Source organism: Bubalus kerabau, chromosome 3, assembly GCF_029407905.1.
Source record: "Bubalus kerabau isolate K-KA32 ecotype Philippines breed swamp buffalo chromosome 3, PCC_UOA_SB_1v2, whole genome shotgun sequence".
NCBI classification, from domain to species: Eukaryota; Metazoa; Chordata; class Mammalia; order Artiodactyla; family Bovidae; genus Bubalus; species Bubalus kerabau.
Genome location: NC_073626.1, coordinates 44,283,278 through 44,308,772, shown reverse-complemented (window position 1 = coordinate 44,308,772; position 25,495 = coordinate 44,283,278). Strand labels below are relative to the sequence as shown.

Here is a 25,495-nt window from a genome sequence, read left to right as displayed (position 1 = left end):
TGTAGTTCATCTGTTCAGTTGCTGCGTAATACTCCACTGGGTGAGCCAACTGCAGTCCTTTATTCGGTTCTGTTGTGGTGAACCTTTACTTCATTCGCAGTTTTTGACAGTTGCCAACAATGCTGCCGTGGGCACCCTGTGCACACGTGTCTCCCTGAGCCCGCGGGGTGTGTTCCGGGGGGGCTGAGCCCGGTGGGTGGAAGCTCTTCTGTCTCACTAGGAGCGGCCCCGCTGCCTTGCTTGGGGGCTGTGCGGGCTCACCCCCACTCACCCCCGACGCACTGTGGGTGCCCTTGCTGCAGCCCCATCCTGGTTTTGTCCCGCTTAAATGTCTTCCAGCCAGCTGGGTGTGAAATGGCATCTCACTGTGGTTTTAATTTGCATTCCTCTGACTACTAGAGAGACAGAACATCTTTTCATATGTTTATGAGGTACTTAGAATTTTATTCTTCATCTTTTCTTTTTTTCTTTTTTATAAAAGGGATACAAATACAGACTCTAGGATCCAGATGAGAGCACTGGTGCCCCCACCCCACCCTCTCCTGTCCCCATTTCCAGGGACAGCCCCACTGGAGAATCTAACTAGGTAATTTACTCATCCGGTTACACCTCAGGACACTGTGCAGGCATCCTACAGGAACTTGCTCTCACACCCTCGCCCATCTCCATTGTTGATCCTCTGGGGAACCACTTTCTTCAGCTTCTTATGCGTCCTCCCCGTGGTTCTTCTTGCAAATGCAAACATATATTTAGACTCCCCTCCTTTTTCACCCTGGGGTAGCATTGTTTTTTGGGGCCATACCCACAAGGCATTGGTATCCTAGTTCCTTAGCCAGGGATCAGGGGTCAAAGCCGCGTCCCTTGCAGTCAAATACTGGACCACCAGGGAAGTCCCTGGGGTGGTATTCTATATACTCAGTTCTATATCTTTGCTGTTTTTACTTTGTGAGTTTTGCTGTGGATAGATCCTACTGGAGACCTTTCTATATTGGTACATAGAGATCTTGAACTCTCTTTCCGTTTTTTTTTCTTTTAAAAACTCATTTGTATCTGTATTCCTGGACAACTGTTAAAACTGTTCCTACAGATGATCTAGTTTTAAGCATTTCAAAAATATTTATTTTTTAATTGTGGTGAACAGCTACACAAACTTTACCATCTTATTCATTTTTAAGTGTATCGTGTATTGTACTGTTCAGTCACTAAATTGTGTCTGATTCTGTGCCCCATGGACTACAGCACACCAGACTTCCTGTCCTTCACCATCTCCTGGAGTTTGCTCAGTCTCATGTTCATTTAGTTGGTGATGCCATCAAACCATCTCAACCTCTATCGTCCCCTTCTCCTCCTGCCTTCAGTCTTTCCCAGCATCAGGGTCTTTTCCAGTGAGGCGGCTCTTCACATCAGGTGGCCAAATCATTGGAGCATTAGCTTCAGCATCAGTCCTTCCAATGAATATTCAGGGTTGATTTCCTTTAGGATTGACTGGTTTGATCTCCTTGCAGTCCAAGAGACTTTTACAAGTCTTCTCCAGCACCACAATTCGAAAGCATCAGTTCTTCGGCACTCAGCCTTCTTTATGGTCCAACTCACATTTGTACGTGACTACTGAAAAGACCATAGCTTTGACTATTTGGACCTTTGATGACAAAGTGTACAGGTCGTGGGAATTCTGTGGTAGTGGTTAGGACTCTGTGCTTTTATTGCTGAGGGCCCCTGTTCAATATCTGGTCAGGAAACTAAGATCCTGCAAGTTGTACCGCCTAGCCAAAAAAAAAAAATGTGTACAGGTGTACAGGTCAGTGGCATTAAGCACTCTGATCAGCTGTTACCACCGTCCATCCACAGAACTGCTTTTCCTTTGGTAAAATGAAGCTCTATATCCATTAAATAATAATTCCCCATTCACACCCCATTCCCCCCACCCCACCATCTGACTTCCTGTCTCTATGAATCTGATTAGTCTAAGTACTTCACATGAGTAGAATCATACAGTATTTGTTCTTTGGGGACTGGCATGTCTCACTTCGCCTAATTGCTCCAGGGTTTACCCAGGTTGCAGCCTGGATTTCTGACCCTCCCCTGCCACAGCGCCACAGCTCTCCCTCACGTGGCTCCACTGTAATTTATTTAACCAGTCCGCTTCAATGGGCCATGTCCTGTTTCCAGTCTTTATCATTCTCAACAGTGTTGCTGCAAGACCCTTGTCTCTCGTCACGGTTTTTAAAACTGAGGTTTGTTTGTTTATTTTTGGCTGCGCTGGATCTTGTTGCTGCACACGGACTTTTCTCCAGTGGCGACACGGGGCTCTCGTCGTGGCGGCTTCTCTCGTTGGGGAACAGAGGCTCTGGGGAGCCCAGGCTTCGGTGGTTGTGGCGCACAGGCTCTGTTGCCCCACGGCATGTGAAATCTTCCTAGACCAGGGGTCAAACCCGCGTCCCCTGCGTTGGCAGGCGGATTCCTAACCTCTGGACCACCAGGGAAGTCCTCTCGTCGCTTTGTACAGATGTGACTGTGCTGTAGGAATGAAGGTGGTGGTGGTGGTTATTTAATGAAGGACCAGTGGCAAAATTGCTGAGGCCAAGGGAAGGGACGTCTGAGTGGGTTCTGATCCAGACTGCAAATTTGCTCCCTGCTGGGGTGGTCCTATTCAGTGCCTCCCCCGGCAGTGGAACCAGAGAAGGCAAACCCATTCACCCTTTGCATCATTTCTCTGCTTGCTCCCCCAGGTCACCAAATGTGCTTATTCCAGGAGTTTTGCTCACTTGGCCCATCCCTCCACTCTCTCCCCTGCCCCACCCCAGCAGCATCCTGTCGCTGGTGTAGATTCTCCAGTGTCACCTTTATAAACCTGAGTATCGCGGTCACATCTTTATTTCTCATCCCGTCAGCTCCTACAGTGCTCTGCCTGGTGTACACCTTCTACCAGCCACGCACCCTCTAAGTTGCACATCGTTAAGGCTGAATAAGCTTTGCATTCTCTTCTGTAACCACAGTGGAGTCTTCAGTCTTCTGTAAGATGAGTCTGAATGTTAAAGATTAGAAACAGGTGTTTACATGATTTATACAGAGCTTAGCAGTGTGCACAACTGTGGCTGCGTAACTTTATTCCCTGTGCTCTGTTCTCGTCTCGAATCCCCTGCTAGTGCTTTTCAACCTTGGTTGAATAGAAGAACCGCTTGGGATTGGGGGTCCGGGTGGGGTGTGCCTTTAAAAATGCATTTCTCTAGGCTTCACCCACTGCCCAGGTCAATGGGGGAACCTGAGAGTTTGTGTTTTTTTTAAATCTCCCAACTCCCCTGGATGATTCTACACAGTGGTTTTTGGAGTATTACATACCATAGTCAGGAGGAGAAGGGGACGACAGAGGACGAGATGGTTGGGTGGCATCACCGACTCAATGGACATGAGTTTGAGCAGGCTCTGGGAGATGGTGAAGGACAGGGAAGCCCGGTGTGCTGCAGTTCATGGGGTTGCAAAAAGTCGGACACGACTGAGTGACTAAACAACAACAGTCAGTTTCTGGGAATGTCAGTTGATTTTATTTAATAAATGAATATCCTCTTGTCTGCAGCCTCACCAGCCCCGTGCCTGGCACCCCTGGTTCATGCCCATGCACACAGTCCTTACTGTAGGAACCCCCCCGGAGCCCGACTTTTCCTTGGCCTTTGATGCTGCTGCTCCTGTGTGGGTCCAGTCCTCCCTGCCCTTACACCTTTCCTTCTCTCCTCCCTTCTGCCCTGCAGTCCGGTGAAAAGGGAGGTTCTGGCCCCTCCTGGGTTTGGGCAGGGCCACCTCTGGGCAAAGAGCGAAGCAGCGTGACAGCAGGGAGGTGTGCGCAGGGGTGAACCTCAAGCATTCATTTATTTATTCATTTTACTTTTTGCTGTGCAGGGTCTTTGTTGCTGTGCACGGGCTTTCTCTAGTTGTGGTCAGTGGGGGCCACTCTCTAGTTGCGAGCACAGGCTCTCGGGCACGTGGGCTTTATTAATTGCGGCTCGAGGGCTCAATAGTGGTGGTGCACGGGCTTAGTTGCCCCGTGGCATGTATAATCTTCCCGGACCAGGAATCGAACCTGTGTCCCCTGCATTGGCAGTCAGATTCTTAACCACTGGACCACCAGGGAAAGTGAAAGTGAAGTTGCTCAGTCGTGTCCGACTCTTTGCGACCCTGTGGACTGAAGCCTACCAGGCTCCTCCGTCCATGGGATTTTCCAGGCAAGAGTACTGGAGTGGGTTGCCATTTCCTTCTCTGGACCACCAGGGAAGTCTCCCACAAACATTTTAGTGGGCTCAAATCATTTATTCATTCAGTAAGCATTTTTTTTTACTTGCTTTTCTCCTCTGTTTTTTAAACCATTAAAAAAAATTGATGTATAGTTAGTTTACAATGTTGTGATAGTTTCAGATGTATAACAAAGTGATTCAGTTATATATACATATATACATATATATATATATATGTATATATGTATATATGTATGTGTATGTATGGGTTTCCCTGGTGGCTCAGACTGCAGAGAATCTGCCTACAATGCGGAAGACCTGGGTTTGACCCTGTGTGGGGAAGATCCCCTGGAGAAGGGCATGGCAACCCACTCCAGTTTTCTTGCCTGGAGAAGTCCATGGATAGAGGAGCTTGATGGGCTAAAAAGTCCATGGCGTCGCAGAGTCGGACACGACTGAGCGACCAACACTATACACTATGTGTATGTATATATATTCTTTTTCAGATTCTTTTCCATTATAGATTATGAAGCTATTGAATATAGGTCCCTGTACTTTCACAGTAGATCCTTGTTATCTGTCGTTTTTGGGTACAGCAGTGTGTGTGCGTTAATCCCAATCTCCTAGTTTGTCTCTCCTCCCACCCCAGCCCTCACTACCTTCACTAACCCCTTTTGGTAACTGTAAGTTTGTTTTCTGTATCTGTGGATCTCTTCCTATTGTATAAATAAGTTCATTTATATCACTTTTTTAGATTCTGAATATGTGATATCATATGGTATTTGTATTTCTCTTTCAGACTTAATATGATAATCTCTAAGTCCATCCATGTTGCTGTAAACGGCCTTCTTTTACATTGCAGACTAATACTCCATTGTGTCTATATACCATACCTTCTTTAGCCATTCATGTGTAGATGGACGTTTAGGCTGATTCTGTGTCTTGGCTGTTGTAAATAATGCTGCTGTGAACGTTGGGGTGCGTATATCTTTTTAAATTAGAGTTTTCTCCTAAATATGCCCAGGAGTGGGATCAACAAGCATTATATGTTATGTATTATGGGCAAGGCTCTAAGGGAGCATCTGTGTAAGAGAAAAAGACAAATTTGACAAGTTCTAGTAGCAAGTTTCCAAGAAAGATAAAGAGGAATCGGGAGCAGGGAGGGATCACTTCGGGCGTCAAGTCTCTGCTGGGATGCTCCAGGGCAGCGTGTGTTCTTCAGATCCAGGTTCTGACCCCTTGTGGGCTGTTAAGGCTGTCATGGGGTCAACCATCCTTCAAAGAATGGGATAGAATAGCATTAGGATGCATCTCCTGCTACCTCCAGTGAGTTTTAAATGTGAAGCTTTTTTATTTCTAGAAATTCTATTTGGTTCTTTTTCTGCTCTGTCACTTTTTATCAGTTCAGTTCAGTTCAGTTCAGTCGCTCAGTCGTGTCTGACTCTTTGCGACCCCATGAATCGCAGCACGCCAGGCCTCCCTGTCCATCACCAACTCCCCAAGGCCACCCGAACCCATGTCCATCGAGTCGGTGATGCCATCCAACCATCTCATCCTCTGTCGTCCCCTTCTCCTCCTGCCCTCACTCTTTCCCGGCATCAGGGTCTTTTCCAATGAGTCAGCTCTTCACATCAGGCGGCCAAAGTACTGGAGTTTCAGTTTCAGCATCAGTCCTTCCAGTGAATACTCAGGACTGATCTCCTTTAGGATGGACTGGTTGGATCTCCTTGCTGTCCAAGGGACCCTCAAGAGTCTTCTCCAACACCACAGTTCAAAAGCATCAATTCTTCGGTGCTCAGCCTTCTTCACAGTCCAACTCTCACATCCATACATGACCACAGGAAAAACCATAGCCTTGACTAGATGGACCTTTGTTGACAAAGTAATGTCTCTGCTTTTTAATATGCTGTCTAGGTGGGACACATTTCATAGTTTCCTGTTTCTCTACAGAGATCCTCAAGCTTTCCTTTATTGATTTAAGCAGAATTTTACAGACGATGGCTGTTTCTGAAGTCTCTTCGTGTCTGTTTCTAGTGTCTTGCTTTGTGGGTTTGTTTTCTCTTGTGACATCTGGCTCCCAGGAATTCCTGGTTATCTTTGACTGTATATGGGTCATTGCATTTGAACATCTGGTCTGAGGGGTTGTGGACTAGGATGATGGTATCTTCCTGCAGAGAGGGCGTGGATATCCTGTCCCCAGATTCCTGGGGACACTGCCTGTCCAAGACGCGAGCCTGAAGCCAGGCTTGAGTTTGGGGTTCCTGGCACCATCCAAGAGACTCTGTGGTTAGGAGCTGTTCTCTGGGGTCAACCCATGCTGGGGGTGTAGCCCTTTGAAGTTCCAGCTTTTAAAGGGAGGGTCTCCTGTTATACTTCCCACCTTCCCTGGGCCTGGGCTTGAATATCTGCCTTGTCACCAGGCAAAGCCGTCCAGATAAGAGTTCGTGTTCTCTGAACTCAACAGATGCCCAGTAAAGTCGCTTGGGTGTTTACATACCTCCTTGGTTCCCCTTTGATCTTCTGTTCTGGCTGGATGACCCCTCACTCAGTTCTTGGCGTGTGCTAAGTTGCTTCAGTCGTGTCCGACTCTTTGTGACCCTGCGGACCATAGCCCGCCAGGCTGCTCTGTCCATGGGGTTCTCCGGGCAAGACTACTGGAGTGGGTTGCCATGCCCTCCTCCGGGGATCTTCCCCACCCAAGGATCGAATGTGCGTCTCTTATGTCTCCTGCATTGGCAGGCAGCTTCTTTACCACTGAGCCACCAGGGAAGTCCTCAGTTCTTTAAGAAGTCTTAAAATAATACATGTTTGAGAAATCTGGTTGCTTTTGTTGTTTTCTGGTGAGGTGGGTCCGGAATGGATTATAACCAGGGTTCTCTGCCCTGTCAGGCTTAGCGCCTACTCACCACCGGGGACAGGCTGTCCCCATTTGTTTCATGAAACAGTGACCGCGCAATCTCTCTCCTCGGTGAGTCAGGTCAGAAGAGTGAAAACTCTGCTTTCAGGCACCCGGGGCAGCGTTGTCTCCCCTCCTTTTCTCCTTTCTGCTTTGGGTGTGGCGGGCATCAGCTGGGTGGGGAGGGGCGGGTTGCATCCCATCTCCAGGGCCGTGGGCTTGCTGCCCTCTCCAGCTCCAGGCTCACTCAGGGCCTGGACTGCCCCCTCCTGTCTAAGTAGACCAGCCAGCCAGACTCAGAGCCTCCGTTTAATATTATAAAGTGGAATTAAAAAACAATACAGTCAATTCATATGCATATTTATGTAATGTAAAATGGGGGGGTGTAGGGCCAGGATCTGAGTGAGCCTGGAGCGTGGGGGGGCGGCGTTGTGGGGGGAGGGTTTGTGGGTAGGGAACAGGGACAGTGTAATGCCCCAAGCATGACAGGAGAAAAAGAAGGACAGCAGAGATAAGCAAGTAACACACAGATTTTAGAAGGAAATCTTGGGCACAACTAGGAGACTCTTGGCAGTAGTCAGAACCGGCCTCTGAAACGAGTACCGCGGCCACAAATGGAGGTGGTGGGTGCAGCCATGTGATACCTTCTCTGAAACAGCACAAATCTCCCTGTGAGGTTTGAACAACACAAAGGACAACACAGATCCCTGTTTGTATCACAGCTGCATTCTTGGGAAAGGCAGTGTTTGCTAAAAGCATGCAAAAAAGACTGTATATGCGCACCACGCTGGGCCCAGAGTGCGCCCACAGCATCCATCTGTGAGCGGGTGGGACCCCTTTCTGTTAGGGCGCTGGTGCCTAGCATCCCTGTCCTGCCCACTACAGGCTAGCTGTCATCTCACTGGTTGGGACAACAAAGATCACCCCCTCCCATTTCTAAAACACCGTGCTCCCCCAACTCCTACTGGGAGCTATAATGTGGTGACCAGGGGACCAGGAGCCCTGAAAACTCCCATTTAGCCTGGAGAAGCAGGAGGACTTCGTGGAGGGGTGACCCCCCAGCTTCTTGAAGGTTGGGCAGAACCCTGTAAAGACGTACTCTGGGCAAAGAACTGAGTGTTTCCAAAGTGATGCCCTCTCATGCTGGTGGTACCAGGGTGGGCGAGCTAGGGCAGCCCTCGGGGGCTCCGTCTGCTTATGCAGTTGTCTTTTCCCCTGTGTTCAAGGAAGTTCTGTGTTCTCTGAACTTTGCCTCACTTGGTTCCCCTTCCTGATGACCAGGGGCCTCTGCCTGCTGTGGGCTAGGCAGAAACCCCAGTTTTGTTTTTAGTTTCCAGGGGTTGTAGGACTAGCTTTGACCAGAGTGGGGAATATAGCCTTCCCTTAAAGGCTAGAGGGAGGGGCCTGACGGTGGTGGGGGGGTGCCCCGTCTCTGATCTGCACCCCCGGGAGCCCTGTCTGGGTTCCCAGCACGACAGTCTTCCTCCTGTATTGCTGCCGATCAGGGAGGCACAGCACTGCAGCCTGAGAGGGGTCTTAGAGGCCATGAGCTCAGTCCTGTGCTTTCCTGGGATTCTCTCCTGTGACGGAGAGCTGCCTCACAGTATGGCCTGTGGTATTGTCAGACAGGCCCTGTCCCCATGCCAGCGTTTCACCGCACCCCAAATCCTTCTGTCTCTTCCCACCACACTTTAGGGTTTTCCAACTCATGCCTCCTTTCCATAGGTAGAAAAACCTAAACATTCTTTCTGGAGTTTGGGCTTATGAAAATCATTGACGTTGTATCTATTTCCAAAATAAAAACCAGCTAATAAAGAACCTATTTCTGGAATTTTAATTGTCTCTGTCTTAGGTTGAATTTGCTAGAATCAGAGCCTAAAAGGGAGAATTATGAAGAAGGGGTCCCAGGCGGAGTATCAGGGAGTCTGGCTCCTACAGGGCAGGGACGAGCCGAGCAAGGAGGTGGTTTCAGGGAAAGAGAGGCCTCAGGTTGATCCCATAGGGACCAACAGACAGTCTCCTCCTCCTGCCGTGGGATGGAAGCCACCTCTGGGGCGGGGGATGTATTGATAACTTCCCAGGGAACCGTGGGCAAGATAGTGATGGGCCAGAGAGGGCTGCTGCTGTGAACTGTTGGCCGCCAGAGTACAAAACCTGGACCCAGACCGGGCACAGGAGGGGTCCTAAGGGCTTCTGATAAACTTCCCGCGGGGAAGAGGGCACGCGTCCATCCCCAGGTGAGGGCCTGTTCTCAGACCTGCTTCCCAGCCCCTCCATCCTACTCAGCACGATCCGGGATGCTTCAACTTCTCTGGGGGTCTTCCAATACTGCCTCTTCACCCCGGTGGGGCCAGGGGCAGTGGTGGGGGGCAGAGCAGAGGCGGGGTTTGCGGGCAGAGCTGCAGGCTGGGGTCTTGCCGGAGCCCCGTGTGAACTGATCTCCCTCCTTCTGCTCCCCCACCCCCCAGACTGCCTCTTCAAGGTGTGTCCCATGAACCGCTACTCGGCCCAGAAGCAGTACTGGAAGGCCAAGCAGACCAAGCAGGACAAGGAGAAGATCGCCGACGTAGTGCTGCTGCAGAAGTTACAGGTCTGGGCATGTGGGTGTCCACTTGCCCGTGTGTCTCACGAACCCGGGCACACTCACAGGGCTGCCGCTCATCGGAGCTGATAGGGCTTAGTGGCTGAGTCCTGAGGTTTGACCCATGCGGCCAGAGACTGGTGTGTGTCGCTGTGAAGGAGGTGGGGGGTCTGAGCCCGGCCAGAGGCCCACTCATCCGCCGCTCTGTGCCAGTTAGAGGCAGGCGTCTCCTCCTCCAGGCCGGTGCAGCCCTGTCCCAGGACCCGTGGTGCAGTGAGCTGTGGACTGCCTTCAGCGGGTCTTAGCTAGGCCTTCAGCGGGACATCGTAGTGCAGTGAGAATCCTGGGCAACTGTACATGGAGTTACAGGGGCTTCTAGAGAAGTGGTTTCAGCGAACCTGATCTGAGAACTAGTCTTAGCCTCGCCCCTCATTCTGTACAGTTGGAGCCTGGGGCCCTTCGGGGGGACTAGGCCGTTGTGGCCATCCTATGAGTTGGCACGGGGCTTAGATGGTCCCTGGGTCTCTGATCCACGTTGTTGCGTGGTGTGAGGGCCCAGTGGTGGCCCTCAGGCCTCTCGGTTCACATCCTGGGTAGTTCTCTCCGGACCGAGCTCAGGGCCCCCAGTCCAGTGGAAGCGAGTGGGAGGCTTCACTGGGGTCAGCATTGTAGCGTGCTGCTGGGACCCTCCCCTGGGCCTGGGGCCCAACCTGCTCCCACCACCAGGCCGGCCTTGCTTCCAGTATCCCCTTCCCCAGGAGGTGGGTGTGAAATGGGAAAAGAGAGGGCCCGCCCCACAGCTGTGAGCCGTGCTGGAAGGAGGGGGCTGGGTGTGGGCTGCTGAGCTCTGTTTTACCCGAGACCGTCTTCACCCCCGCTGGGGGCTGTCGAAAGCTTCTTCCCTGCTGCCGCTGTAGGCCCAGACTGGGCTGTGGGTCTGGCAGGGTGTGGGGCATTCACGCGTGTGCAGATCCTCAGCACCACACGTGCTCACACAGCCAGGCGCTGAGGTTTGTGCAAAGTCACGTGGTGCCTGGCACGGCGCCCCCGCAGCCACCCTCCCAGCAGCTTCAGGCCTGAGGCCTGGATAACGGGACTGAGGAGATGGAGGGGCAGAGGGACCGCTGCTTTAAGGAGAGCTGGTCTGATGGAGGAGACAGCGCCCCCCACCCCCAGCAGGACCCCTTCCCCCAAATCTGATGGAGGAGGCACAGCGTATCCTCAGGCAGCTTCCAGGCTAATGGGACAGAAGAGCCTAAAAAGGTGTCCTTAATGGGAGGCAAACCAAATCCTGGAGGACCGGAGCCGGATCCTTCAGAGTTGGATGTGGCCCGTCAGGGAAGGCTCCCTGGAGGCGGTGGGCTGGGAGCACATGCGGTGCTGGGGAGGGAGAGTCGCAGAGGAGCGGGAGGAGGAGGAGGAGGAGTACGTGGTGCCCAGCACACTAGCGGGGCCAGGCCAGGGGTTCTGAGTCACGGCCCCAGGACTCTGGTGTGATGGGGGAGGAGGCCCAGCCTTCGGTTATCTGCTGGGGGTGTTGGGGCTGTAGGGGGCTCAGGGGTCTGTTGGCTGCCCTCCACCAGAGTTAGGTGGTGGGAAGGGGGCAGAGAGGAGGGACCTAGGGCCCCGGGCTGCCTGCTGGGTGCCCAGGCTGCCCCTCTGCACTCTGAGCCTCATTCTCCCATAGCAGCGGGAGGAACAGGGCAGATGGCCTGGGGTGGGCGGGAGGGGGGTCACTCTGGGTGCAGTGGCAGGGCCTGTGGATGAGGGGGGGTCGTGCCCCTCTAGAAGTGGGCTCCTGGGCCCGGCCTCCACCGTGGCGTGTGTCTGTGCAGCACGCAGCCCAGATGGAGCAGAAGCAGAACGACACGGAGAACAAGAAGGTGCACGGGGACGTCGTGAAGTACGGCAGCGTCATCCAGGTGCGGGGCGGGTGGGTGTGGGCTGAGGGGCAGCACCCGGCCGGCCCATGGGACGACTGCCCGCCCACCTCTGCGTGTGCACGGTGCTTGTGAGCTGTGTCCACGGGTGTGTGTGTGTACAGCACGAGGGTCACAGCGCAGGGCCTGGAGCCCCGGGGGCCAGGCTCATGTCATGCTTCTGTGGCCTGGGCGAGTTGCTTCCCTTCCCTGGACCTCTCTTTGCCCCATCAGGACGATCAGGCCAGCAATAGTAAATACTTTTCTCCAGCTGTTACAGGATTACGGGAGCTAATACGAGTACGGTGTTTAGAGCAGGGCTTTTTTGTGTGATCACCTGGATGCCAGACTGGGTGTGGTGTGAGTGTGTGTGTGGTCGTGTTTGTGTCCTGTGTGTCCAAGGGTCCTGTGCACCCCCTGCTCTGATGGGCCGGCCTCCTGGGGTGACCTCACCCCCGCCCTGCCCCCCAGCTCCTGCACATGAAGAGTAACAAGTATCTGACCGTCAACAAGCGGCTGCCGGCCCTGCTGGAGAAGAACGCCATGAGGGTGACGCTGGATGCCACGGGCAACGAGGGCTCCTGGCTCTTCATCCAGCCCTTCTGGAAGCTGCGGAGCAACGGGGACAACGTGAGGATGGCCTGGGGGGAGGGCCCTGCTGGAGGGCACAGGCCGCAGCTCCGGGGGGCCTTCTACAGGGTCCTTGGCGGGGGTGCTGCACGAGCCCAGGCCCGTTTCTCAGGGGCCAGAGTGACCAGAGAGAAGCCTGGGGGCCCCGCCCTCCGCACCCTCACCCTGCTCCGTCCGTCCCCGTAGGTGGTTGTGGGGGACAAGGTGATCCTGAATCCTGTCAACGCCGGGCAGCCTCTGCACGCCAGCAATTACGAGCTCAGCGATAACGCCGGCTGCAAGGAGGTGAGCGGGGCGGGGGAGAGAGAGGTGGGCTGAGGTAGGCTGGGGCCTGGGACGCGTTGCAGGAGGGCCTGCACCTGGACAAACGTCTCTCGAGCAACAAAATCCAAAGAAACTGAGACTGAGCGTAACAGCATACATTCACAGTTGGAGCAGTTAGAAACAGTAGGATACAAAAAGGCCAAAATCCAGCTGCTATTTCTGAGATACTGGGAGCGAAAGCCAGGTACTGGGTGTGATTGCTGCACGGGGCACCAGCGAGGGGGCGAGCCACGCCTCTGGCCCGGCCCATGGAGCCACCCCACTCTCACCCTTTAGAAGACGAGCTAGCAGGGCACCTGGGACTTGTTTTTGCTATCTAGGGCTGCAGCATGAATCCCGCTAAAGCCTTGTCTGAACTGGTTGTTTGGCTTCTTATTAATTTCTGTAGATTAAAGAGTCCGGGGACCCTAGTTGGTAGTCTCATTGGGCCGACCCTGCGGGGGAGGAGTGTCTACACACCCCCTCCCCGCAGGGTTGCTCCCTCTGGTCCTGTCTACCACTGGAGGGGCTGGGTGGGCCTTCCCGACCCTCTTCCTGTCTCCCAGCGTTTGCCCACATTCTCCAGCCCACAGGGTGGCTGCCCCAGGGCAGGTGGGCTGGGGCCTAGGGGCCCTGGTTGGGGGCAGACACCCCCTCCCTGTGCTCATTCATGGGCGCTGGGCTGGTCTCCCCTCACCCACTCAGGGCCTTCAGCCCCGCCCACTCCCCAGGGGCTGGGGGCCTGCCCAGCCTCACGGGTCTCTCCGTACTTCCCCAGGTCAACTCTGTGAACTGCAACACCAGCTGGAAGATCAACCTGTTCATGCAGTTCCGAGACCACCTGGAGGAGGTGCTGAAAGGGGTAAGGACTGGGGACACCCCTTCCCCTGCTGCCCCACCCGCTCCTGGTCCCCCTGCCTGCCTGCGCCCACCTGCCGGGCACCCGTCTCTGCTCCCTGTCCGGTCCCTGCTCCACGCACCTCCTTCTCTGGCTCCACACCCGCTGCAGCACCCCCAGGGCCGTTCCCAGCCACACCAGCTGGCCTCTTCTCTGTCTCTGGCCTCGAAACCCCTGCTCCATCCGCTACCAGTCCTGGCTGAGCTCACTTTGTTTTCTGGGAAGGGGTCGTGGGCACAGATCCTCTGAGCGCTCTCTCCCCTCACCCACGCCTCTCCTGGCTGAACTCACTTTGTTTTCTGGGAAGGGGCTGTGGGCACAGATCCTCTGAGCACTCTCTCCCCTCACCCATGCCTCTCCACAGTTCCAAGCCAAGCCCCCTACCCTCTGCCCCATGCCCTCTCCGTCAAGGATGCCAGGCTGCCTGGTCAGGGCCTGTGCCTGCCAGGGTGGGCGCTCGAACACTCGGGGTTTCCCCTGCCCGTGGCCGCCCTCTGCGGGGGTGGGCTGGGGCTCTGTGTACCTGCTGGCTCTGGAAGGCGTCTAAGATGGGGTGGGGGGCTCACCTGCTGGGAGGGTCCCAGGCCGCCCTGAGCCCACAGCCCGCCTGCAGGGAGACGTGGTGCGGCTGTTCCATGCGGAGCAGGAGAAGTTCCTGACTTGCGACGAGTACAGGGGCAAGCTGCAGGTGTTCCTGCGCACCACGCTGCGCCAGTCCGCCACGTCAGCCACCAGCTCCAACGCCCTCTGGGAGGTGGAGGTCAGAGCCCCGCCCCTGCCGGGTGGGAGGTCACCCCCGCCCCCACCCCCACACACGCACACACAGTGTCTGTCTCCTCTGAGCCCCTCCGCAGCCAAGGGGCCAGAGAGGATCGCAGAGCCACCCTCCCAGAGCCCTCCGGGCCTGCAGTGTTCCTCCCATGCGTTTCTTCCTGCCTCGCCCAGGTGGTCCACCACGACCCGTGCCGTGGAGGAGCTGGCCACTGGAACGGCCTCTACCGCTTCAAGCACCTGGCCACCGGCAACTACCTGGCTGCTGAGGTGGGTGGGGAGGCAGAGGGCATCCTGGGAGCCCCAGCCCCACATCCTGGGGGTGTGTAGACACTCCCAACAGGTTGATCTTCCACACATGCACGAGCGTGTGTGCCTGGCACACCCCTGCACGCAGACTCACATGTCTGTTGACTCTGTTTATTTGTGCTTATTTATCTATTTAACCGGTATTTGTAGTCATGCTCGGGTGATGATAAGTCTCACGGGTATGATGATGCTCCTGCCCTGTGCCAGCAGCTGTTCTGGGCCCTGGGGCTACAGCAGTGAGTTCGACTCCCAGCCCTGTTGCAGCTTAACATTCCGCATCCGTCTTTGTCCATGACGCACAGGCTTGTGTGTATCAGGACGTGTGTGTGTGTGTGTGTGTGTGTGTGTGTGTGTGTGTCCGTCCATCCAACTGTGGGTCTGTGGAGGGCAGTGATCTTGTGGGTGTGTCCTCCAGGGCTGGCATGAATCCTGGGGCCGGGCTGGGCACCCCTGGGAGGGTAGGGGCTGCCTGCCCCAACCCAGGGTCGTTTTGGAGCGGGGATCATGTGGATAGCTCCCCATCTTGAATCTCTGAGCAGGAGAACCCCAGCTACAAGGGTGACGCCTCTGATCCCAAGGCAGCAGGCATGGTGAGGACCGGGGAGGGTTTGGGGGCCGGGGAAGGGTGACTGACTGTGCGTGGCTCTGGGGTTGGGGGGTGGGGAGGCCATGAGACCCTGGGAAGTGGGCTGGAGGGAGAAGGCCTCTCAGGTGGGATCTTGAGTTGTTTCAGGGGGCCTGAGAGGAGGGAAGGGCTCCTGCCTGAGTCAGGGTGCCCGCCCCCAGGGTGCGCAAGGCCGCACAGGTCGCCGGAACGCTGGGGAGAAGATCAAGTACCGCCTGGTGGCTGTGCCCCACGGCAACGACATCGCTTCCCTCTTCGAGCTGGACCCCACCACGCTGCAGAAGACCGACTCCTTCGTGCCCCGGTGGGTGGGCACTGTGGGCCTGGGGTTGGGGGGGGTTGCCTGGGCTGGTAACCGGACCCCAGTACCCCCTGCTCCTCTGTCCTTCCTTGCATGACCCATCCCTCTGGAGATCCAGATCCGAGGCAGCTGTAGGGAGCTCACCACCGCCGAACTTGGCATGTGCTGGGCCACGGGCCCTGCATCCTGGGTGCCGCCTTCTCTCCAGTGTTCTTTACAGCCAGTTGGCCTGGGGCTCAGGACACATTGGGTGCAGGGGACGGACTCCTTAACCTTTAAGGTCTTCCAACCTGGAGATTTTAGGATGGAACATCAGGAAGCTTCCTGGGTGTCAGTCAGGCTTTAACATTGACCTCGGGCAGCTGACTCGGTCACTTGGCCCAGACATCCTCACCTGTGTAGTGGGATTATCGAGTTACCCATCAAAGGGCTGATGGGAGGATTACCCAATCCTTTATCTGCATCTTGAGGCCAGATGTACTTGGAGGTTCAGATTGTTTTTCATTTCTGAAAGGTAATTGTGTTTCACAATCAAAGACATGACTATTTCTGACGTGAGACGCAGGCATGTTGACACTGAAAGGGATAAATAGTGTAAATAACCTTATTTGTCCAAAGAATTTGGGTCCCGAGCTTGCATGCACGCCTGGGCTCTTGGAGCGAGTGGGTCTGGGGAGAGCGGGCGAGGTGTGAGGGCCTGGGGTTTCTCTCCTCTGGCTCCTCACCTGGGGGGGACGGGCGCCCCTGGCCCACGGCCGCTGGCTGTGGAGGCAGGAGGAAGATGCAGGGCCACGGGGGTTAGAGCCGGCAGATGGCTGGGAGGTGCTGCGACGCACTCCCTGTGCTCGGCCCCGACCCGCCTGCAGGAACTCTTACGTCCGGCTGCGGCACCTCTGCACCAACACATGGATCCAGAGTACCAACGTGCCCATCGATGTCGAGGAGGAGCGGCCCATCCGACTCATGGTGTGGGCCCTGAGGGCTGGGGGCCGGGCTGGGGTCCAGGTTGGTCCCTGGAGGCCCTGCTGACCTGTGTCCCTGCAGCTGGGCACCTGCCCCACCAAGGAGGACAAGGAGGCCTTCGCCATCGTGTCGGTTCCCGTGTCCGAGATCCGAGACCTGGACTTCGCCAATGACGCCAGCTCCATGCTGGCCAGCGCCGTGGAGAAGCTGCACGAGGGCTTCATCAGCCAGAATGACCGAAGGTGGGCTGCAGGGGCAGGGTTCCAGGGGCTCCCCAAGAGCCTTTGTTCTCCTGGGGTCGGCGTCTCATGGACGAAGGCGTCAAAGCAGAAGCCGGACAGGCTGGCGGGGTGACGGGCGGGGACTAGTCCCTGCAGGGCCCTGGCTGACATGGGGCCCAGGCTCACCGCTCGCATACTCCAAGAACCAGCTCTGTGATGGGGTCATCATTACCCCTGTTTCACTCATGATGGGACTGAGGCGCAGAGAGGTTCAGAGACTTGTCCATGGTCACACAGCTAGTAAGTGGCAGTCAGGATGGAAATGAAGAGCCCTTCACACCAGACACCCCACGTGTGCCCTACTGGTTTTTCTCCAGATCGGAGTATCCTGGGATTCTCTGTCTAGAGAGCACTCTGGAATCCAGGGTGGATGGGGGCAGGGGTGTGCATGGAGAGCAGCTCAGGGTGAGGCTGGGAGAGAAGTGGAAGGCAGGTGTCAGGCTGTGACGGCAGGGCTGGCTGTGGGGAAGGGCTGGTTGCCCCTGGGGGCACGTGAGGGGGTCCTCGGGGTGCCCAGGGTCAGCCCTTCACACTCCTCTCGCCTGGTGTCCCTTTGTGAAGGTTTGTTATCCAGCTGCTGGAAGACCTGGTGTTTTTCGTCAGTGATGTCCCCAACAATGGGCAGAACGTGCTGGACATCATGGTCACCAAGCCCAACCGCGAGCGGCAGAAGCTGATGCGAGAGCAGAACATCCTCAAACAGGTGGCCGCGCACACCTGGGGCTGGGCGGGCCCGTGGCCAGCGAGCAGGACGTCTTCTATTTTTTTTTTTTTAATATATATGTATTCTCTTTATTTTTGGCTGTGCTGGGTCTTCGTTGCTGCGCATGGGCTGTCTCTGGCTTCTCCTTGGGGTGGCTTCCCTTGTTGCAGAGCACGGGCTCTGGGGCGTGCGGGCTGCCGTAGTCGTGGCTCCCGGCGTCTAGAGCACAGGCTCAGTAGGTGTGGCCTACGGGCTTAGTAGCTGCATGGCATGTGGGGTCTTCCCAAATCCGGATCGAACCCATGTCTCCTGCATTGGCAGACAGATTTTTTATCACTGAGCCACCAGGGAAAGCTCATCTTTTTGACATGAGCTTGCCTTTTCACCTCTCCAGCTGAGCTGTGATCTCCCTGCTGTTTTCTCATCACTTCTTTAAACATTTTTTTTAAATTATTTTTTAAAAAATCTGGGGTGTGGTTGGTCTCATCACCTCTTCCTGCACTGTTACCATGTGCCACCTCCGCCCTTAGTGCCCGTCACCTCATTTAATCCTCCCGACCCAGGGGAAGTCTTATTAATTATTATCCCCATTTCACCCTCGAGGCACGCAGAGGTTGGAGTCACTTGACCGAGTCCACAGCTTGGAAGCCGTAGGGCCAGGATTTTCATGCAGATGTCAGCTTGAGAACTTGTGCTTTAAACACTTTTTTTTTCCAAATTTTTATTATGAAAAATTTCAAATGTTGAGCAGGTATTGAAAGAACAGTACAGTGAACACACATTCGTTACCACTTTGCCAGTCTGGCTTTCTATAACTCTCCATCTCCACACCGCCCCTGTGTCCACGCATCTCAAAGGAGGGTGCACCTCACCTCTAAACGTTTCAGTGTGCATCTCCTAAGGGTAAAAGCATCGTTCTCTATGAGCAGAGTCTCACGACCACACCTAAGGAAATGAGTGACAATACCCTATCTGGACTAGCTTTCTGGGCCTTTCCCCAAATGCCTGTGTAAAGCTTGTTTTTTTGGGGGGCAATCAGGTTCCAACTAAGGTTTTCTCATTCCGGATGATTCTGGCTCTTTGGTTGCTGTTCTATAACAGTTCTTCACCCACACCCAGTCCCCGAGTTAAACTTGTTTTTGGACAAGGCAGGCCTGCGTCTGATCCCTTAAGCTCTGGCCACCCTGCTTTGGCCTGCTTTTTCTCTTAGCCTCAGACCCCTGAGCTGCAGCCACCCTCAGCCCTCCCTGCAGAGGCTGAGGCAGGCCTGGGACCTGAGTTGAGACTAGGACTTGCGGTGGGGAGGGGCCGGCCAAGGCCAGTGTCCTGGGGACTCCAGCCAGGAGAGGGGAGTGGGTGAGGGGTGGGCTGGGGCCATGTCCAGCTTAGAACCAGCTGGGGGTTAATGTCAGGGTGGCCTCCTGGCAGGGTTAGCGTGAGGCTGAGGGTAATGAGGGGTGCGGGCAGATGCGGGGCTTCTTCCTGACTCTCCGTGGTCCCTAGATCTTCGGCATTCTGAAGGCCCCGTTCCGTGACAAGGGGGGCGAGGGCCCCCTGGTGCGGCTGGAGGAGCTGTCGGACCAGAAGAACGCGCCCTACCAGCACATGTTCCGCCTGTGTTACCGCGTGCTGCGCCATTCCCAGGAGGACTACCGCAAGAACCAGGTGGGCTGCCGGCGCCGCTGCCCCCTGCCCGCCAGCTCCTGTGCTCCCGCTTTCCTTCACCCCGCATGTGCTCCCCAAGGCACACCCCACTGTGCCAGGCGCTGTCTCAAGGGGATCGGACCGTAGGCCGGTCCTCACAGCACACAGCCTGGCTCCGTCCTTTGAGGGACCTCACACTGGGTTTAACGTTCCACGGTGGCTGTCTTGAAATTCTTAATTTTTGAATAAGAATCCTGCTATTTCTTTTCTTTAAAAAAAAAAACCTCTAATTGAATTCATTGAAGTATAGTTGATTTATAATGTTTTTAATTACTGTCATACATCTGTGTTTCAGTTATATCTGTTCCTTTTTTAAATATTCTTTTCCACTATGCTTTGTCATAGGATACTGAACAGAGTTCTCTGTGCTGTCCATTAGAACCTTACTGTTCATGCATTCTATATATGCAAGCTAACCCCAACATCCCCCTCCCTCCCCCAGCCCCGCCCCTCCCCCGGCACCCACCAGTCTGTTCCCTGTGAGCCTGTTTGTTTCATGGGTGAGTTCATTTCTGTCATAGTTTAGATTCCACATATAAGTAATACCATATGGCATTTGTCTTTCTCTTCTTAATTTCCCTTAGTATGATAATTTCTAGTTGCATTCGTGTTGCTGTAAATGGTGTTATTTTGTTCTTTTTTATGGCTGAGTAGTATTCCACTGTGGGGTTTCCCTGCTGGCTGCGTGGTAAAGAATCTGCCTGCCAATGCAGGAGACATGGGTTTGATCCTTGGGTTTGGAGAAGGAGATGGCAACCCACTCCAGTGTTCTTGCCTGGAGAACCCCAGGAACGGGGGAGCCTGGTGGGCTGCCGTCTATGGGGCCGCACAGAGTCGGACACGACTGAAGCGACTTGGCGGCGGCGGCGGCGTGTCTTGGCTGTTGTAAATAGTGCTGCTGTGAACACAGGGGTGAATGTATCTTTTTTAGTTATAGTTTTGTCTGAATATGTGCCCAGGAGTAGGATTCCTGGATCATATGGTAATTCTGTTTTAGTTTTCCGAGGAACCTCTGTACCATTTTCCATGGTGGCTGCACCAACTTACATCCCCACTTACAGTGTGGCAGACTTCCCTTTCCTCCATACCCTTACATCCCCACTTACAGTGTGGCAGACTTCCCTTTCCTGCATACCCTCTCCAGCATCTGCTGTTTGTAGACTTTTTAATGATGGCCATTCTGACTGGTGTGAGGAGGTACCTCATTGTATTAATAGTTTTAATTTGCATTTCTCTAACGATTAGTGTTATTGAGCATCTTTTCATGTGCCTATTGGTCATTTGTATTTCTTTAGAGAATTGTCTATTTAGGTAGGTCTGTCCATTTTTCGATTGGGTTTGTTTTTTGTTGTTGAGTTGTGTAAGCTATTTGTGTATTTTGGAAGTTAAGCCCTTGTCAGGCACATCATTTGCAAATATTTTCTCCCATTCTGTAGGTTGTCTTTTCGTTTTGTTTATGATTTCCTTTGTTGTGCAAAAGTTTGTAAGTTTGATTAGGTCCCATTTGTTTATTTTTGTTTTTATTTCTATTGCCTCTGGAGACTGACTTAAGAAAACACTGGTACAGTTTGTCAGAGAATGTTTTGCCTGTGATCTCTTCTAGGAATTTTATGGTGTTGTGTCTTATATTAAAGTCTTTAAGCCATTTTGAGCTGAGTTTTGGTGAGATGGTGTGTTCTAAGGTCATTGATTTACATATGGCTGTCCAGCTTTCCCAATGACGCTTGCTGAAGAGACGTTCTGTTGTATATTCTGCCTCCTCTGTTGAAGATTAATTGACCATAGGTGTGTGGGTTCATTTCTGGGAAGAGTCTGCTATCTCATTTTCACCGGGCCCCACCAATCATGTAGCTGGTCTGCTAACAAACAGGGTCCCTCCGTCATGGGGGTTTCACTCTGGCACGGAGCTAGATGGGAGCTAAATACCTATGTTACATAAACCCACCCTTGGCCTGGGGCTGGTGTCCTCTCCTGGACCCTTTTAACTTCCTAGGGTCTGGGGGCCCGGGAGGCAGTGTCCTGGAGCAGAGCGGGCTCCCTGTGACCCTTAGCCTGGCTGTCCCTAGGAGCACATCGCCAAGCAGTTCGGGATGATGCAGTCCCAGATTGGCTATGACATCCTGGCCGAAGACACCATCACCGCCCTGCTGCACAACAACCGCAAGCTCCTGGAGAAGCACATCACCAAAACAGAGGTGGAGACCTTTGTCAGCCTGGTGCGGAAGAACCGGGAGCCCAGGTGGGCCCCCCTCGCCGGTCCCAGCCCACCACCCCTCCCCACTCCCAGCTCTGCCTGGGGAAGAGAGCCGCTGTTGCTGGCTGTTAAATCTTGAAATCCTTCTGCACTTGTTGGTAAACTGCCCCCTCTCTGAGGCCCTGGTCCCCCCAGCCCCTCCCTGAGTCCCCCCAAATTTGGCCCAATTTAGCAGTAAGAGTGTCGACTCTGGTGCAGCAGGAGGCCCCCGGAACCTTTTCCAACAGGCGAGTCAGTGCCCGCAGTGAAGCAGTTAAATATTTTGAATATCATTCCTCCTCTGGGCGTCCTTTTCTCTGCCCCTAGGCAGTTAGCCCCAGGGTGATGCCCGTGGGTTGTCCCTCTCCCGGGAGAGTCCGCAGCCCCAGCTCTGAGCTCTGGAAGGGAGGAGGAGCAGTAAATTGCAGGCGCCGGGGAGCTGGAGCTGCCAGCTGGGGAGGCGGGGGGCCTGTGTGCCCTCCAGGGGGCCGCCTCTGAGCCCCTCCCTGCTGTCACCTCCCCCAGGTTCCTGGACTACCTGTCCGACCTGTGTGTGTCCAATCACATCGCCATCCCCGTCACCCAGGAGCTCATCTGCAAGTGTGTGCTGGACCCCAAGAACAGCGACATTCTCATCCAGACCGAGTGAGCTGGCCGCACTGTCTCCCACCCGCGGTTCAGTCTTCCCAGGGCTCCCCCTGCCCGGCTCCCCGGCCGCCTTAGAGCTGGGGCGCTGGCCGGCTTCAGGCTGGAACAGGCGCCCTGCTCTCCGCAGACACCCAGAGCCTGCTGTGTGCCCAGCTCAGTGCCCGGCACGGTGTGGGGGAGGGCAGGGTCACAGAGGAGAGGGAGCCAAGGCCCTGGCCTTCCCAAAGCTCGTGGTCTGTCTGGGGTCCTGAGCTGGGGGTCGTTCCCACAGGGGAAGCCACCTGGGAGCCGGCTGGCCCTCAGCCCAGCTCCGGGAGGGGTGGCTGCGGTGCTTGGCGGGGAGGGCTCTGGGCCCTGCTCCGATCGATGGTGCCGCACGTCCACAGGCTTCGGCCCGTGAAGGAGATGGCGCAGTCCCACGAGTACCTGAGCATCGAGTACTCAGAAGAGGAAGTGTGGCTCACGTGGACTGACAAGAACAACGAGCACCACGAGAAGAGTGTCCGGCAGCTGGCTCAGGAGGCGCGGGCCGGCAATGCCCACGACGAGAACGTGCTCAGCTATTACAGGTGCCCGGGGTCCCCCCAGCCGGCCTCGGCCAGGCCCTGCCCTGGGACGAGCCCCAGCGGCTTCTGCGGGTGCTCTGCCTCCTCCTTCACCCGCGAGGCCAAGTCAGCGTGACTGGGCAGCCTGAGGAGCACTTGCTGGCCTGAGGACAGGCTCGGTGCAGTGGCCTGAAAGAGACCCACACCCCTTTCCCAACATCCATATTTTAAAAAATAAGAACACTAGGTAACACTCAACAGATGCTCACCCTGTCCCCAGCACTCGTCAAAACACTTCACCCGATTACTCAGTTCAGCCTCACAACAACCCTGAGAGGCAGGGCCTGTCATTACCCACATTGTAAAGTTGGGGGGACAGGCGTGCACGCGTGCTAAGTCACTTTCAGTTGTGTCCGACTCTGTGACCCTATAGCCTATAGCCCACCAGGCCCCTCTGTCCGTGGGATCCTCCAGGCAAGGGTACTGGAGTGGGTTGCCATGCCCTTCTCCAGGGGGTCTTCCCGACCCAGGGACTGAACCCTCGTCCCTTTATAACTCTTGCATTGGCAAATGGGTTCTTTACTCTTAGTGCCACCTGGGTAGCACACGCGCAGCACGCACCGGTCTTCAGCAGGCCCAGGCATGTGCTAGAAGCCCTTGAGAGCCCACCTGCCACGTCCTCACCGGCCTCCTTGCCCCGCAGGTACCAGCTGAAGCTCTTCGCCCGCATGTGCCTGGACCGGCAGTACCTGGCAATCGACGAGATCTCCCAGCAGCTGGGCATCGACCTCATCTTCCTGTGCATGGCAGACGAGATGCTGCCCTTTGACCTGCGCGCCTCCTTCTGCCACCTGATGCTCCACGTGCACGTGGACCGCGACCCCCAGGAGCTGGTCACGCCCGTCAAGTTCGCCCGCCTCTGGACTGAGATCCCCACGGCCATCACCATCAAGGAGTGAGCTGGGTGGAGGAGGGCGGGCGGGGCCCGGCTGGAGTGGGCGGACCCCGGGGACCCTCACGCCCGGCCACCTCCACCTCCTCCAGCTACGATTCCAACCTCAACGCCTCCCGAGACGACAAGAAGAACAAGTTCGCCAGCACCATGGAGTTCGTGGAGGACTACCTCAACAATGTGGTCAGCGAGGCCGTGCCCTTCGCCAACGAGGAGAAGAACAAGCTCACCTTTGAGGTGGGCTGGGGCTCCGCGGGATGCTGGCGTGGTCCCTCCCCCGGTCTGGGTCCCCCCTGGGGTGGGCGGTGCGATTCTTAACCTGACTTCCCTCAGCGTCCCTGTCAGGGCGGGGAAACCATGTAGACCGCTGGGACTCCCCAGGAGGGTGGCTTCTCTCCTGACTCCCTGGAGAGGGCTGCCTCCTCCTGGTCCATGCACCCCATCAGCGCAGGGCTGGGTCGCAGGAAGGAGCCTCCAGCCCCTGCTTCCTGCATTTCTGCCCTGTCCTCCCCACAGTAGACTCCTCTGCAGGCAGGTCTTCCTCGGTAACTCTCTGGGGTCGGGCGGCGCTGATCTGGGACCCTTGGCTCCGTGTCCACGCAGCCGTGACATCCTAGCGATGGGACCCTTGATTATACCGGCTGAGCCCTGCTTGCACGAGCCGGCCCTGCCCCACCTCCTCCCAGAAGACCACGCCCCTTGCGAGGTCCCACCCATCACTGCTTTGGGCTCATGCTGGCCTCGGTCCCGCCCCCTCTCCGCAGGTGGTCAGCCTGGCGCACAACCTCATCTACTTTGGCTTCTACAGCTTCAGCGAGCTGCTGCGGCTCACGCGCACTCTGCTGGGCATCATCGACTGCGTGCAGGCCTACGAGGACCCAGGCGGTGAGACCTCGCTCCCTAGCGCTCAGCGGCCTCCCCTTGGCAACGGAAGTCCTCTCCCATTCGCCTTCCTGGACATCCTGCCTCCTGGCTCTGCTGCCAGGGGGCGTCTTGGGTCCCTGTCTCCTCCAGCCTTGGCTGGACCGGAGAGACCCCTTCTCTGAGCAAGCGCTGTGGAGACCCTGGGGTCTGGGCGAGTTGCCTTCCAATATCCGGGTTTTGAGGGAGATAATGAGGCCCTGCCTGGGGAGCTCTGGGTCAGATGGGGAGATGCACCCTGTTATCCAGAAACAGCCATCTGAGAGGAGACACAGACTTGCTGTCAGGGGGGCATAAACTCATCTAAACAAAAAGTGCACGGAGACTGAGCCCAGGCTTTAGCGCTGTCCACACATTGTCCCTTGATCCCTCGTGCTCTGTAACAGCTCTTGTGATTTTCCACCGGAGGATTCTCACTGATCTCCCCACACGGTTCACCTTTGCCCACCCCTCCCTCCTTTTTGCAGATTTGGGATAGCTCACCTCCCCCAGGAAGTCTTCCTAGGTTAGCCCTGCCCTTTGCCCTGCAGATGATGGAGACAGAGGTAGACCAGGTGCCCCTGTCATACACCCTCCATGACCCCCTTCCTGCTCCCCACCCCACAGGCAAGAATGTGCGGCGGTCCATCCAGGGCGTGGGGCACATGATGTCCACCATGGTTCTGAACCGCAAGCAGTCTGTCTTTGGTGGCCCCAGCTTGCCTGCTGGCGCCGGTGCCCCTGAGCCGCTGGACAGGAGCAAGTTTGAGGAGAATGAAGACATTGTGGTGATGGAGACCAAGCTGAAGATCCTGGAAATACTGCAGGTGGCGGGGCCATGAGTGTGGGGGTGTGTTGGGAAGAGGCCGGGAGGCGGGGAGCAGGGCCAGGTAGGTTGGTGAGGGGAGCCCCTCAGGGCACAGCATCTCATGCTGGGAGGTTCCACACAGAGCTGTTTAGCCCAGTGATTTTCAAAGTGTGGTCTGCTGGCCGGCAGCATCAGCCTTACCTGGGGACTTAGAGATGCAGGTTCTTGGGCCCTGCCCGAGATTTATGGATGAGAGATGCCGTAGGCGGGGCCTGCAGTCTGTGTGGTGAGAGGCCCTC

At 55.5% G+C, this 25,495-nt stretch overlaps 1 protein-coding gene across 1 annotated transcript in view; it reads left to right on the top strand.

The window, feature by feature from the left end:
• ITPR3 (inositol 1,4,5-trisphosphate receptor type 3) overlaps window positions 1-25,495 on the top strand; it is a 68,523-nt gene that overhangs the window by 17,778 nt on the left and 25,250 nt on the right. The window contains exons 3-22 of the mRNA XM_055571689.1: window positions 9,591-9,712; window positions 11,539-11,625; window positions 12,094-12,252; window positions 12,439-12,537; window positions 13,334-13,417; window positions 14,067-14,213; window positions 14,399-14,494; window positions 15,073-15,123; window positions 15,320-15,462; window positions 16,326-16,425; window positions 16,504-16,664; window positions 17,265-17,406; window positions 18,910-19,071; window positions 21,177-21,349; window positions 21,869-21,988; window positions 22,378-22,560; window positions 23,240-23,491; window positions 23,581-23,725; window positions 24,253-24,373; window positions 25,016-25,215. Of these exons, the coding sequence (XP_055427664.1) occupies window positions 9,591-9,712; window positions 11,539-11,625; window positions 12,094-12,252; window positions 12,439-12,537; window positions 13,334-13,417; window positions 14,067-14,213; window positions 14,399-14,494; window positions 15,073-15,123; window positions 15,320-15,462; window positions 16,326-16,425; window positions 16,504-16,664; window positions 17,265-17,406; window positions 18,910-19,071; window positions 21,177-21,349; window positions 21,869-21,988; window positions 22,378-22,560; window positions 23,240-23,491; window positions 23,581-23,725; window positions 24,253-24,373; window positions 25,016-25,215 (2,747 nt within the window). The remainder of the gene's footprint in view (window positions 1-9,590; window positions 9,713-11,538; window positions 11,626-12,093; window positions 12,253-12,438; window positions 12,538-13,333; window positions 13,418-14,066; window positions 14,214-14,398; window positions 14,495-15,072; window positions 15,124-15,319; window positions 15,463-16,325; window positions 16,426-16,503; window positions 16,665-17,264; window positions 17,407-18,909; window positions 19,072-21,176; window positions 21,350-21,868; window positions 21,989-22,377; window positions 22,561-23,239; window positions 23,492-23,580; window positions 23,726-24,252; window positions 24,374-25,015; window positions 25,216-25,495) is intronic.